At 47.0% G+C, this 15,542-nt stretch overlaps 1 protein-coding gene across 2 annotated transcripts; it reads left to right on the top strand.

Annotated features, from left to right (window-relative positions):
• Positions 1–17: 17 nt before the first annotated feature.
• Positions 18–7,571, top strand: PCYOX1L (prenylcysteine oxidase 1 like). Of its 2 annotated transcripts, XM_084838674.1 has the most exons (6): positions 18–307; positions 2,625–2,831; positions 3,200–3,374; positions 3,580–3,791; positions 3,970–4,110; positions 6,332–7,571. In XM_084838674.1, the coding sequence occupies exons 1-6, from the start codon at positions 190–192 to the stop codon at positions 6,988–6,990; spliced, it is 1,512 nt and encodes a 503-aa protein (XP_084694800.1). In that variant the 5' UTR covers positions 18–189; the 3' UTR covers positions 6,991–7,571. The 2 variants fall into 2 exon arrangements, with proteins under 2 accessions (XP_084694800.1, XP_084694801.1); XM_084838675.1 differs by lacking the exon at positions 2,625–2,831.
• The last annotated feature ends 7,971 nt before the right edge of the window (positions 7,572–15,542 follow it).

Here is a 15,542-nt window from a genome sequence, read left to right as displayed (position 1 = left end):
CCCGGTCCCGCCTCCCCGGGGCCTCGTGAACCGCTGCGTCCAGTGGAAAGATCCAAGAGAGCCCCGCAGCCGGGTGGCCCCGCGCAGATGGTGCCGAGGTGACCGCGCGCGCTGCCTTTTGCACGCTCGCCTTGGCCGGCCGCCGCCGCCGCCGCCGCCGCCCTCGCATCTCCTCCTTTCCCTGCCACCATGATGGCAACGTTGCCGCCGCGTGCGTCCCGGCTGTGTTTGCTCGTAGCCGTAGCGGTGGTGTGGACGGGGCCCTCCGCCGCTGCCGCCGGGGATGCAGCTCCGCCGGGCAAAATAGGTAGGCGTTCCTCTGGTCGCAGGAGGCCGGCTGACGGCGTCCGAACGTTACTGGCCGCCCAGGCAAGGCCTCCGAGAGGGGCATGAGCGTGCCCGCCGTGCGCCACCAGTCCCGGCAGCGAGAGAGGCGGGCCGGGGCGCGAGAGTAGGGGAAAGCCGGCGGCTCTGTTGAGGATGGGGCGAGCCTGGCCTCTCGAGGGAGGTGGCAGGGCAGGCATTAATGCTGCGGCGGCGGCGGCGTTATTCCTGCCGCCTGCCCGCCGGGCATCCTCCGGAGCGCTCTTCGCAATTTGCCCTGGGATGTGTGGTTTTTAAAAAAGAAAATGCGCATGAAGCCCGGTGAGCCAGAAAAGGCTAGAGATGTCTCTTTTTGCCACCGAATGCTCTCACAAATACTGCCCTCTCCTGTTTGTGTCTTTATCTTTGCACACAATAGCAGAGCTTCCACAGATCGTGGGAACTTTTCTGCTCGTTGATAGACTGCTGGTGACAGCTGTCCTCTAACCCAGGGGTGTAGAACCTCAGGCGGGGGGGCCGGACCTGACCTCCCACGGCGCCCCATACGGCCACGCCTCTTTCCCTCTGACCACCGATGGGGTGGTTTCCTGGTTTTTATGCATTCGTCCCCTGTTCTAAAAGGTTGAAATGCCTCTCCTAAGGCTTAGTGACTGGCAATAAGAACTTTAAACTAAAATATGCTGGGGGGAGGGGGAGTGTTTGGGAGAGCCCCTTTTGCTTTCAGCCCTGCTCACCACTGCAGTCGAGCCCCTGGGACTTTCTCCAAATGGAAGTCAGCCCTCAGGCTGAAAGAGGTCCAACGGCCCTCTGTCCACCCACCTCTGCCTAGTGGCCACTGGGGATGGTGCCTTCCATAGAGTATTAGCAGGTAAGGAAAGGGCAATTATTTTCTGCAGTAAGTTAGCCCTTCCTGAGATTTGTTCAAATCAAGCTCTTCGTGTCTAGTCTGGTAATGAATTCCAGTTCAACAACTTCAGGCCAGAGCCCCCAACTGAATTTTTTGTTGTTATGGATGACCAGGGAGATTAGCACTGTGAGGAATTTGGTTTCAGCTGATCATTGGAATGGCTAATAAGTACACTACAGAAAGTAATTGTCTCTCTTTAAGTGTGCATGTACAGTTCTTGCTATGCCTGTTCATCACCAATGACTGTTATCTCGAGTGGGCTGCACCCATGCTGATTGGTTCTTACTTATTTATTATATATTTAATTACCCAATAACAGAGTGTAATCCCTGGACGGATTACAAAACCTAATTGCACTGATTGGATTCTGGATTTTGTGTGCATGCTCTGCTTATTGCTGTGACACACCTTCTTCTGTCTCTTGACTTTCTTGTATCACTGTGCTTAAAAATCCTCTCTCCTCTTCCTCTTTATACTCAGGAAATGTAAACTTACCCACTTTGGTGACCACTTCATTCATCTCATGATGCTACCATTCTGGAATCAATCAAATCTTAAAATAGTTCATGATAGACTTTTTCTCTAGTATTTGCTTAGTCCCACCCCCACCTCGCTCTACACATTTGTGGGCATACAAATATTTGCCTTCAACAACAGCTATTTCTCATGTAAAGTATTTAATGGCATATTTGGCATACAGCTGCAGCTTGGGAAGTGTAGATAATGTGTACATACATGTGAGAAATGCAACCATGTTGAAAGATTCAGGTCAGAACTTCCTGTGACATGTGAAGACTTGGGGCAGGGGTATTAGAACAATTCAAGGGGAAAAAATTGTTTTCCAGATTTTCCAAAACTCCCTGGGAAAGAGTGGGGGAAAACATTACCCCCAAAATCTGGGTGTCTCTCTATTTTTTTCTGTTTTGCCCCCAGGCCTTCACATCTCTATCCTTCAGCAGAACTTTCTTGGCTGCTTTGTGTCATACCAGATTTTTTTCATTTAATTTATTTCAGAAAACGTCTATACCACTTTTCATTTAAAAATAAATAAATCCCAAAATAAAATGATTAAATACAATAAAAACAATTATTAAAATAATGAAACAATTATACAAACAATAAAATCTGATTAAAATAACCATGTTGAGAGATTCAGGTCAAAGCTTCTATTTTGCAAAGGAAATGTGAAAAGCATCAGACCGAATGACTAAGCTGGAAAATCTTTCTATTAATTTTGTGGCATCCTCACTGCTGGACGAGAAATTACTTTGAGAATCTGTGTGTGTGCGCGTGCGCGCGCATTGAGCAGCCATCTAGTCCTTAGGGGAGTAAGACCGAACGGAATAGACTTGAGCCATGTCTTCTACCCCCTTCTTTCATTTTGCCTTGGCAGCTGTGGTGGGAGCCGGGATTGGTGGCTCATCCGTGGCCCACTTCCTACAGCAGCACTTTGGGCCACAGGTGCAGCTGGACGTGTACGAAAAGGATGTGGTGGGGGGTCGCCTGGCCACAGTCACTGTCAACAAGCAGCAGTATGAAAGCGGTGGGGCCTCCGTTCACTCCCTCAACTTGTACATGCAGGACTTCGTTAAACTGCTGGGTGAGTGTGGGTACGATTCACACGTTGGAAACAATTTCATTCAGGCGTCTTTTTCATATAGCCAGTGTAGCGTAGTGGTTAGAGTGCTGGACTAGGACTAGGACCATGTGTGAACAGAATGCTGGGCTACATAGGTCTTTGGCCCGATCCAGCAGGGCTGCTCTTATGTTTCTGTGATTGAGGAAAGTCCAGATCTATCCCGCTGTCCAAGACCCAAGGCATGAGATTGTCTAGACAGAGATTTTGATTGGCTTCCTTATAGTCTGAAAAAGTCTAAAATTATAAAGTGGAAGGATCAATTGCCTGCGCACCCTGTCCCATGATGGTTAAGAAAGCCAGTTTTTCTGCCTCATTGTCCCCTTGTATAGGACTGAAGCACCGTCGAGAAGTGGCAGGCAAGAGCGCCATCTTCAGTGGGGAGCAATTTGTCCTGGAGGAGACAGACTGGTATCTGCTGAATCTCTTTCGGCTCTGGTGGCACTATGGCATGAGCTTTCTGCGCCTTCAAATGTGGGTGGAGGAGGTAATGGAGAAGTTTATGAGGTATGTAACAGGGAGGCCATCTATTCTCTGGTGCTTCCAGAGGGGTGAGAGGAAAACAGGATTCTTCTTCGTCTTCTTCTTCATACCTTGGACCTAAATAGCATTGATGGTCCAACAGCCAGGCTGGAAAAAAAATACAGAGCAACACGCTGGAGGTCTCCTGGAAGAGACCTCCAGGTTTTTCTCCCTTTTTCATGTCCTGTAGGATCTACAAATACCAGGCCCATGGCTATGCATTCTCTCGCCTCGAGGAACTCCTGCATTCACTGGGTGGTGACACCTTTGTCAACATGACACAGCGCTCTGTGGCAGAGTCCCTGTTGGAGGTCGGCATCTCGCAGCGCTTCATTGACGATGTCATTGTGGCTGTTCTCCGTGCCAGCTATGGCCAGTCAGTGCTGGTGCCTGCATTTGCAGGTGAGTGTTGCCCAGGTCCTCTCACTCCAGGAAGGCACCCACTGAAGAAAGCCGAAAGGTCCTCTTCCAAATGGCCATTGATCAAACTTAGCAGGCCAGGGCATGATGCCAGAGGGAGTGGGGTTGTGTAGCTTTGGCCAGCTTATTCTGTTGACACCCTCTGTATTTCTCTCTGCAGGGGCCATGTCACTAGCAGGGGCACAGGGCAACATGTGGTCTGTGGAAGGCAGCAACAAGCTGGTGTGCTCGGGTTTGCTGAACCTAACGAAAGCCAACATAATCCAGGCCACCGTGACGGCCATCTCCCTGCACAGCTCAGGTGAGCTGTATACAGTTGTGTCTCTCCTCTTCTTCTGGGGCTAGAAACATGGCATTTTAGAAGGAAGTGGTTCCTGGGTGTCAGACCAGACCTGAAGTTAACTGCTAAGCAGCAGCAGAAGGGAAACCTGAGCTACCGTGAGGTTTGGGGGATAGGAGAGTTTAACTCCATGAGTGCTAATGGGACCTTCCCTTGGCAAGCAAATTTCACAGCGTTGGAGAGGGACTATGAGAGGGAGAGAAACTCCCATAGTCTTGAGGTGTCTCAGGTATCCCCTCAGGTTCTGTTTATATCAGGGGTGAACAACTTGTGGCCCCCCAGATGTTTTGGCCTACAACTCCCATCAGCCATCACCAGCATAGCTAATGGTGACAGATGGTGTGAGTTATAGGCCAAAACAACTGTAGGACCACAAGTTGCCCACCCTGATTTATATAATAAAAAGCATCCATATTAATTACATCCATGCTATTAATTTGGCCCAGGAACTCTGAGCATGATGGATACTGTTGCTTCTCCAGAGTTGTTTTTATTAATACATTAAGAGCACAATCATATGCATGTTTAGACAGTAAAAAATCCTACAACTCTCGCATTTCCAAGCCAGGCTGAGGAATGCTAGGAACTGTAGAACTTTTTTCTGTCCAAACATGCATAGGATTGTGCTCTTAATGAGTGTTAGTTGGATACTGTGCTGCACCTGGTTGATCTAGGAAGCTGTAAGGTAGCAAGCAAGAATCAGGATTTGCAAATGATGGCAAGGAGGAGGCCAGGGCATGACTTTAGGAGCTTAGTAGGGACAAAGAATGGACAGGTTCCTGATTCAGTTGCGCTTCTCTTGTGGGACCTTGTGACGGACAGTTGCGGGGAGCACCACTGGCTTTAGGCAACAGGGACTACGTTGAAGAGCCACTTTGACATTATATTTCCCTCCTCATTGCTTGAAAGTGCATGCGAAGAAGAAACCAGAATATGGCTGCAGACAAAGATCTGCATAATGTGGGCATGTCAGACAGGAGAAAAGCTCTTGGGGCTTATCTCCTGTTCACATGTCTCAGGGCCTTCCAGATGATCAGTTGCACAAGAAATGAGGAATAAATGCATATTTATTGCCCAGAGTCTGTACAGCTACCCTCAAAATTACTCTTCCATTGCAAGGAAGTCATGTTTTCCAAGCACTTTTACCTGGGAAAGTATGATATTCTCTCTCTCTCTCTCTCTCTCTCTCTCTCTCTTCCCCCCACCCCTTTCCCCAGTATTGTGTTCATTGCTATTGTGATTGCTTTCTGTAAATATGGCTGTGAAAGTGTGGCAGGCTGAACATTTCGCAGGGAGGGGTTGATGTAATTACCAACACCAACACACCCTTGTTCCCTGGGTACCTGGATAATTTTGTTGTTTGATTTTTCAATTAAAAATCATCTTAAGAGCACATTCACAGTAGGGATCCTTATCAACAGTACTGGACAGCACAAGGCTAACTCCCAGCCTTTCCTTCCACTGTCCAGTCATTCCTATATATTTCTTTAATTTTGCTAATTATGTAGGCAATTTACCTATTTATTTGAAACCCATCATTCTTATGTTGCTGCTCCTGCGGTATCCACACATGCTTTTATTTCATGCCATTAAGCATTAGAATCACATGCTTGCTGTCTCCTAGGCTATTGAGCATCCTACCACTTCTGAGTCAGATCAAATGTAGCTCACAATTCTAATACTCCTTTTTGATGGTGTACACCAGGTTGTAGTGTCAATAGATGTACACCTCCGACCTCTGTTTCTTTCCATATGACAATTCTGCTCTAATAATTTGGTCTTGCCTACTATCACTTCTATTTGTGCTCATAGAACATGAGATTTTAACCCATCTTTTCTCCATCTGCTTACTTGTGACCAGTCAGGAATACTCTCTTTATGCCCTTCAATTAGTGTCCACCTGCCACTTGTACAGGATCTGTTTTGGCTTGATGTGGCTGGCCTAGCTAACCACATAGGGCTTGGAAGTTAAAACCAACAAGCAATGGGTGAGTTGCAGAGGGGATGGGATTAACAGAGAAACATGGAGAACCATAAAGCCTTGGCAGAATTATTTCTTGGGGAAGTTCTCCCACTTCTAAGTTTTGCCCATTTTGTTTCTGGAAGAGTTCAGCAAAATGTGATGGTTGTAGTTGTCTGTTTGAGTTATTGTGTTGCGCTCTCTCTCTCTCTCTCTTTCCAGAAGGAAAAACCTTCTACCAGGTGCACTATGAGGATGAGGAAGGCCAAGGTTCTAGCTTTTATGATATAGTGGTCATTGCTACTCAACTGCACGATAGCAAGAACAATATCACCTTTCAGAACTTTGACCCTCCCATTGCTGAGTTCCCAGGCACCTTTCACACTACTGTCACTTCCATTGTCCATGGCTACCTCAACTCCTCTTATTTTGGCTTCCCAGATCCAAAGCTCTTCCCTTTTGCCAGTGTCCTCACTACAGATGCTCCTGCCCTGTTCTTCGATTCCATGGATAATATTTGCCCTGTCAACATATCCAGCACCTTCAGGCGAAAGCAGCCCCAAGAGGCTGCCGTATGGCGAGTTCACTCCCAGAATCCCCTGGAGAAGCAGGAGCTGAAGGTTCTGTTCCGTTCCTACTATTCTGTCCAGGTGGCAGAATGGCAGGCATATCCTGACTACGAATCTGCCAAGACCCTTCCACCCATTATTCTCCATGACAACTTCTACTACCTCAACAGCATGGAGTGGGCAGCCAGCTCTATGGAAATGGCTGCCGTGGCTGCCAAAAACGTGGCCCTCTTGGCCTACAACCTCTGGTATCGTGACCTAGAGAAAGTAGACCAGAAGGACCTGATGCACAAAGTGAAAACTGAGCTGTGAATGTAGCAAGTACTGCTAGAGAAGACTTTCCAAGAGCCTCTCCTTTATTGCATGCAGGGTTCAGGGGTATTGATGGATTACACTGGAGTTTTAACAGGGAGGTGAGCAGAAGATGAGCTGTTACATGCATTCCTGTACGCCTTAAGTACATCCCATCCACCCCAGCGCCACACTGTTTCAGAGAGTCTGTGAACTAACATCTATGCGTACCCAGCTATTTTGGAAGCAATCTAAGATGGTTAATCTTAAGCGGTGTCTAGCTTGCAAGGTGAGAGCAGGTTTTCTTCAGGCAAAGTGCTCCTTACCTGCTGTGCCATACCTATGCTATGAGGCACGCCTTGTGTAAAGAAGCTGCCCAAGAATGGATCCCCTCTTGCCTCTGCAACAGCTGCACTCCTAACTCCCAGTTACTTTGTGCCAGACTTCCATCTTGTTCTTCGGCCGCCATGCTGAAGGGAATGACCCTTTTGGGGTGGGAATGTGCCTCTGATGTGAAACCCTTTGCAAATCTCCCCTCCCAAGCAATGTTATTCCTTTGCTTTATTACCAAACCCCATTAAATTGGCTCTTATTGTGATCAACCAGAGAGCCCTGAGTAGGGTCTTCAGGTACTGGCTAAAGCTCAGGTTTAACATCCTATCATCTTCTACTTGCCTGTACACATGTGACGCTGCATTACCACTGTCCTGATAACCCCAACCCCCTGCAACTAATGGCTGATCTAATGTTGCCTTGCCTTGTATATCATGGAGGTGATGGCTGTTTACAGGATAGACTAAACACACTCCCCTCCCAAGTATGGCAAAAAGAGTCCCATTGTTTCTAAACCAAGAGAAACTGCCGAATATACATTTGGACTCTTCCCTTACCATATGCTGATTCTGTAAGTCCTGATTCTGCAAGTCGGGGAGGGGAGGCGCTGTATGCTCCTTCTCATGCTGCTGCTAATCAAGCCGTGCTCACCTGGAATTATTTTTTATGGTAAAGAGAGGGCTTTCTTCAGTTGGTTCCACATGCAATGAAATGGTGAGGCTCCCATGCTTGCATTCTTGTTGCTGGAGAAAAGGCTAGTTTGAGGCCCAAAAGACACATTACTTTAAATCTGTATCTAGCAGCTATGTCTTCCTCTTTTATTCATTTTTTACTTTAGAGTAGGCACAGGGGATACGTTCCGTGAGGTTTTCTTGGCAAGAATACTGGAGTGGATTGCCATTTCCTTCTCCAGTGGACCACATTTTGTCAGAACTCTCCGCCATGACCTGTCCGTCTTGGGTGGCCCTGCACAGCATAGCTTATGGCTTCACTGAGTTACGCAAGCAGAGACATCACCTTGCCGACAAAGGTCCGTCTAATCAAAGCTATGGTTTTCCCAGTAGTAATGTATAGCTGTGAGAGCTGGACTATAAGGAAGGCTGAGCGCCGAAGAATGGATGCTTTCGAACTGTGGTGCTGGAGAAGACTCTTACGAGTCCCCTGGACTGCAAGGAGGTCAAATCAGTCCATCCTAAAGGAAATCAACCCTGAGTGCTCATTGGAAGGACAGATACTGAAGCTGAAGCTCCAATATTTTGACCACCTAATGCGAAGAGAAAACTCCCTGGAAAAGACCCTGATGCTGGGAAAGACTGAAGGCAAAAGGAGAAGGGGACGGCAGAGGATGAGATGGCTAGATAGCATCCCTGATGCAATGAATATGGACTTGAGCACGCTCCGGGAGAGAGCGCAGGACAGGAAGGCCTGGCGTGCTATGGTCCATGGGGTCACGAAGTGTCGGACACGACTGAACGACTGAACAACAACAAAGGCACAGGGGAACCCATCCAGATCTTAAAAGACCACTCTTCCACCCCCATGCTAGGGTTCTGGTCCAGATCAGGAGGGCCTGGTGCCTACTTTAGAGTAAAAATAAAAACAAAAACCGTAGCTGCTAGATATGGATTTAAAGTAACATCTGTTTTGGCTCTCAGCTCATTGTGTAAGGCAGGGTAGGCAGAAGGTAGATCAGGATCTACTGTTAGAATGGAGTGATTTTGAAATAGATCAGCAGCAGTTTGTTGCTGAGTCTCAATAGTTTAACAGTGGTAACAACAAAATGTGTGGAAGGACTGTGAGCTGCATCCAGTTCTGGTACTCAAAACAAATTCCTGGGCTCAGAATTCTTTAGTTCTGAGTAACAAGTTCTGGAGGGATAGCTGTGTTTGTCAGATGTTGTTTTTACTGAAACAGACTAAGTGAACTGTAGTCTATGAAAGCTTATGCCATAATACATTTGATAAGGGTGCCACAAGAATCGGTTATTTTTAATTTTGAAGGTCAGTTGGCCAGATTTATTTGGTAAAAACTGTTGCTCATCACAAGCATTCAACTTCAGAGTGGCACCCCAGCCCATTGAATCCCATTATGTATAATAAATTTGTATCTAATCCATTGGCCTTTAAGGGCAAACATAGAGACCTTATATGTAATATATTTATTTATCCCTATCACCGAGTAGATAACTAATCTTCTCCATAGTGTTCAAGAAAGGAACTCTCAAGAACCTCTTTCAGAAACCTATCCCTTGGGGAGTTATACAGATAACAATTTAGTACATAATGGACAATGTCTTCCACTTCTTTCTAGCCACATATATATACCCGGCAGTTTACAGGTATTCTAGCATATCTCCCCTCTAAATATACTGTAGGCATAGTTTGGAATCCCAAAGCAGTAAATTTTTCCTCAGCACACCAAGGGGTAATTAAAGAAATCTGGTTTGATGAGATCTAACAGAGTAGTAAAATGATGAAAAATGCATAGTTTGAAGAGGACATCTAGTTAGCAAAAGATCCCACTCTTTAACTTTATTTGTAATACCCTGTTTTGCAGCTCTAGGAGTAGCAGCCTTATGGGCATCAGGAACTGATCCATACTCAGTTATAACGGTATCACATTTATTTATATGGCTGTGAGGGAGTGGTGTCAGCCGCCTTTAAAGAGGCGATTATGTAACCACTCCTGAAAAAGCCCTGCCTTTACCCAGAGGTCCATGGTAACTACCACCAGGTTACAAATACCCCCTTTTTGGACAAGGTGTTTGACAGCTGCAGAGGCTCTTGGAGGATACAGAATATCTGGACCCATTTCGGTCTGGGTTCAGGCCTGGTTTGGGGATGGAATAGGCCTTGGTCACCCTGATGGATGACCTTTATTGGAAGAGGGATGGGGAGTGTGACTCTGTTTTTTCTCCTTGATCTCTCAGCATCGTTTGATACCAGCAACCATGGTATTCTCCTGGCCCAGCTCCATGAGGTTGGATTAGGGGGCACTGTATTGCAATGGTTCTGTCCCAACCTGTGGGGTCATTTCCAAAGAGTGACATTGGGAGATTGTGTCTCAGCCTCCTGGCAACTATGCTGTGCGATGCGACTGGGCACAGTCCTGTCAGCAGTGCTTTTTAACATCTATATGAACCCATTGGGTACAGCCATTAGGGGATTTGGGGCAAGGAGTCATCCATATGCAGATGACACTGCTCTATTTCTCGTTACATCCGAGTCCGGTATGACCGTGCACAACCTGGACCAGTGCTTGGATGCTGTGGTGGGCTGGATGAGGGCCAGACAACTGAAACTGAATCCTGGTAAGACGGAGGCTCTGTGGGTTGGCTGCTCCTGAGTCTGAGAGTTGGGTAATTTACCTGTCCTGGATAAGGTTGCATTCACCTGACAGGGACATAGTCTGGGGGTGCTCTTGGATTAATCTCCATCACTCGAGGCTCGAGTGGCCTCAGTGGCAAACAGCACATATTGCCAGCTTAGGCTGGAATGGCAGCTACGACCATTCCTCAAGATTGGACCATTCTGATGCGCTTTATGTGTTTTACCGAAAACACATTTATTTGTCCAGGCATTTCTCTGACCATTAGTATTGTCTGCCACCCCTAGTTATTTTAACGGAGATGTTATTTTTATCATTGTTTTAATGATAAGTGTTATTGTATTTTGTCATGAATTTATATTGTAAACTGCTTTGGGATTTTTTTAAAAAAAGAAAAGTGGTGTAGAATTTTAAATAAATACTTAACCCCAATTATGAATGCATCTATTAGAAAATTGTTCAAAATGGAATTTTGGACAATCTTGTTTCTGGCATGTGCTGTAATTTCAGCCAGTACAAAATGAAAGCAATATGCACGCTGGACAGTATTTAAGAAAACCTAGCCTCCAGTCCCGTTATGGCCATAGGGCTACCATGTGGTAGATTCAAGAGTGACCTCACAAAGAAGTTCTCGATAGTTTCCAACTTAACAGCGTTTTCCCATCCCACCACTTCTGTACTTGCTTTCCCCAAGGAGATCTTAAATGCAGAGGGTACTAAATTACAAATGATCAACTGATGTTTAATTAGCAACTTAAAACAAGGAAAGTCTAGCTTTATTTATAACTGAATCCTGCAAAGCTCTTTGTGACTGAGGAAGCAAATCGTCAATTTGGGGCCCCAGTTTCTTACAAATAAGCAAATCCTCCCATCCCATTCTAGCATTAAAATCAACAGCAGTAAGTGTAGCAGGGTCTGCAGTCATGGTATATCAGATCACATTTTATCCAGGTTTTCCCACATGCCTTTCCCCCAATTCGTAGATCCCCAAGGGGGGAATATAAATGTTGTTGCACAAAAAGTACTGAACACTGAGGCCAGGAATACTTGAAAGAGTGAAAGGAATACAAAGGCAGGGCCCTACCTCTTGGTTTACTAGATACTAAAGTGAGTAGCCCACCCTGAGCCATTCCCTTTTTTCTAGCCGTAAGGGCAGAACTAACTAACATAGGCCTTAAACCGGACAACTAATATTCAGCCTCTGTAATCCATGTATCTTGTAGAAATGGAATCTGAGTTAAGAAACCCTGGAAGTCTTTACCTGCAGCTTCATTTTGCCATCTGGCTATGTTGCAAGGAAGGATAGGAATAGGCTCGAATTTATCTCTTTAGCAAACTTGATTTTTTAGTCTCTATTTCAATACCTCCAGGGACAAGGCCCCTAACAGATGGATCTGATGGTTTAAACAAAGGCATCTTCCTCAAATTCCTTTGAGGAAGCACAGGGATTGTGTTGGGATAAGAAGCATCACTCTGGCATAGATGTTTAGAAGGCAAATGAGATTTAACTGCAATCCATGGTCTAAGGCCAAAAGACCCAAACCTTATTGAGCACACATCCTGATCGACAAAAGTTAAAATTTAAGAAAAGCCATGTAGGGCGCAGTCCTATCGGGATAGGTGGCTGCCTCCAAACTTGGAGGCAACCGCCTATCCAGTGCAGGGCCACTCCATCATCTCTAGGCATGACAAGAATTACTAAGGGTGCAATCCTATGCATGTTTAGACAGAAAAAAGTCCTACAACTCCCAGTATGCCTCAGCCAGCTACACTGGGCTCTGACTAGCACTGACTAGCAGCCATAGGATTGTGCCCTAAGAAAAACAAATGGAATTGCTGCACAATGCCCTCTGAGTGGTAGCAGCAGGAGTCTTCTGTCTAGAAGCACTCAGAGTATATGCCTTTTGCCATAGCAAATTAGTCTTTAAGGGCCACAAAGCTCTATTTTTAATTCTGAGTGTGTGTCTTTTACACCTGGCTCCAGTTAGTGGATTTTAGGGATTCTAATTTAAAAAACAATAGATTTTGCAAGCCTGAAATCACACACACCCAGCCCCTGGTCTAAGCTATGTATACCAACAGAGGGATGGATTTTTTAAAAGTTAAACATGGGCTTTGGTTTAAAGAATAATGTATCTGCAAAATCAGGGGAGGAACCCACTGTGTTGTCTAACAGCAATGCTGCTTCTTGAGCACAATGATCAGTGGGTGATTTCCTCCAGTTTCCGGAAGGGGCAGGGTAGTGGGAGCTGGCTCTCCTTTGATCAAGCTCTTTAGCTGTATTTTGGGTGTCTGCACCTTCCTGAGAAACAAGCAGCAAGCCAAAGGTGAAGCTACTAGCTCATTCTCTCTGATGCTGTGGCCTCACAAAGACCACCCCCTAGAACAGGGATAGACAACCTTTGGGGGCCTGAAGGCACATCTGGCAATTTGAGAAACTTGTGGCACCACCACAAAATGGCTGTCATGCTAGATGTGGCTAGCACTGTTACCTGAGATCCTGAGCTGCCAGAGATTACACTCAGAGTCTTCTGCATACAAAAAGTGCTCTGCCACCAAGCCGAGGCCCTTCTTGTCTCCACTGTGCAGAGGGATCTTGCTTGCTTTGAAATGGGGAAGGGGGATCGTGTAAATGAAAAGCAGATGGGCAAGGGCTGGAGCTTTTCAAATGGTCATGGCCCCTAAGAACATATGAAGAGCCCTGCTGGATTAGAGCAGGGGTTCATCTAGTCCAGCATTCTGTTCACACGGTGGCCAACCAGCTGTCGACCAGGAACCCACAAGCAGGACACGAGAGCAACAGCACCCTCCCACCCATGTTCTCCAGCAACCAGTGTACATAGGCTCACTGCCTCTGGTACTGGAGGTAGCACATAGCCATCAGGACTAGTAGCCACTGATAGCCTTCTCCTCCAGGAATTTGTTTAACCCCCTTTTAAAGCCATCCAAATTGGTGGCCATCACTACATCCTGTGATAGTGAACTCCATAGTTTAACTATGTGCTGTGTCAGGAGTGTAAGTCACCCCTAATCCTGGGGTGACTTGCATAACAGGTTGCCTCAGCCTCTCTTGCTGCTTCCTGGGTATACTTAGTCTCTGGGGCAAGAGTTACCCCTCTTGCTCTGCTGTCCTTTTGCCAAGCTTCCTGCTGATATCCAGGGCCTGTTATCAGGCTTGCCAGCACAGGACTCCTAGAACTGCTTGGTATTAAGATAAAGCATTTCCTTGATAGTTTTGTGTAAGGTGAACTATCGCCTACCAAGCAGCCTTGGACTGAGAGGCCACTCACTTTACTCCGCCAAGTATGACAAGTATGGAGCACTATGAAAAAGAGTAAATTGTCTACTCCTAGCGTTTAGTCTTAAGCAGAAAATGTAGGTGATGAGTTCTACCTTCGAGTTTTATAGACACTATTTCAGTAGTGTTATCCAAAAAGGTGGACATAAAAAGGCCTCTTTGAACGTTGATGCCATCCTGACCTAAGTATCAACCAACTCCAGAAGATGGATGTGAACGCTGCTTGTAAGCTTAGTGACTGAGGGAGCAATCATATGGCAGCTAGACAGCGGCTAGATGGCCATACGATATGCTGTTCTCCAGGAACTGACCTCGTAGCCCGCGCTCCAAGGTCAGTTCCCAGGAAACCAACCTCCCCCCACGTCCGTGCTGTCCCGAAGACAGCGCGGAGAAGCCCCGTCAGCACTCAGAAGAGCGTGGAGCAGCTGAAAAGGGGCATGACGGGGTGTTCTGGGGCGGGGAGAGCAGAACTGCATGTATGACACATAGGATGTGTTGTACATGCAGCCTCCTCTCCCGCTCGCCCCCCCCCCCCCCCGCGGCTAGACTGACGAAAACGGCTGTCTAGCAGAAAAAGCAGGGCAGGAGAGGCGCAGAGGGAGCGATCCCCCCCGTGCTTCTCCTGCCTTGCTTTGGGTAGGTGGCTGCCTCCGAACCCGGTGACCACCTATCCAATGCAGGGCAGGAGCAGTGCAGAGGGGATTTCAGCTGTCTAGCTGCAGGAAGTCAGGGAGGGACACGCCGGACAATGCATAGGAAGCATCGGAATGGCACTTCTGCCCTCCCTGCCCCAGCCCGCCCCCAGGTACGCCCTATTTTCGCTGCTTCGTGCTCCGCTTACAAGCACAGAGCACAGGGCCAGTCCATGCTGCCTACAAAGCAGCGCGGGAGGGGTGGTTCCCTGAGGACCAACCTATCTTATGACCATCCAGCCGCTGATTAGTGGCCATAGGATTGCACCCTAAGGTTCCCCAGACAGCCATGTCCCCTTTCCCCTAACTGCCGATAATTTGGAGTTTCACAGCTTTTGCGCAGTTTTCCCCCATTCTAAAAAGTTGAAATGCCTCTCCTAAGGCTTAGGGCCCATCTACCTGGGGTATTGCCCTTCATGGATCACTGCCTTGTTGTAGTGAAGGGGCTTGCGTAACTCAGTGAAGCCATAAACTATGCTGTGCAGGGCCACCCAAGACGGACAGATCACGGTGGAGAGTTCTGACAAAATGTGGTCCACTGGAGAAGGAAATGGCAACCCACTCCAGTATTCTTGCCAAGAAAACCCCATGGAATGTATCACAAGGCTAAAAAAGATGAGCCCATCAAGTCGGAAGGTGTCCAATATACTACTGGGGAAGAGCAGAGGGTATTTCCAAGTAGCGCCAGAAAGAATGAAGCGGCTGGGCCAAAGCCGAAAGGACACTCAGCTGTGGATGTGTCTGGTGGTGAAAAGAAAATCCGATGCTGTAAAGAACAATATTGTTTAGGAACCTGGAATGTCAGATCAATGAATCAAGGTAAGCTGGAGGTGGTCAAACATGAGATGGCAAGATTGAACATCGACATCTTGGGAATCAGCGAACTAAAATGGACAAGCATGGGCGAATTTAATTCAGGTGAC

This window comes from Heloderma suspectum, chromosome 2, assembly GCF_057233095.1.
Source record: "Heloderma suspectum isolate Gila_16-S chromosome 2, 16-S_ref, whole genome shotgun sequence".
In the NCBI taxonomy this organism is placed as follows: domain Eukaryota; kingdom Metazoa; phylum Chordata; class Lepidosauria; order Squamata; family Helodermatidae; genus Heloderma; species Heloderma suspectum.
The sequence above is the reverse complement of the archived record's forward strand: the minus strand, read 5'-3'. Positions and strand labels throughout refer to the sequence as shown.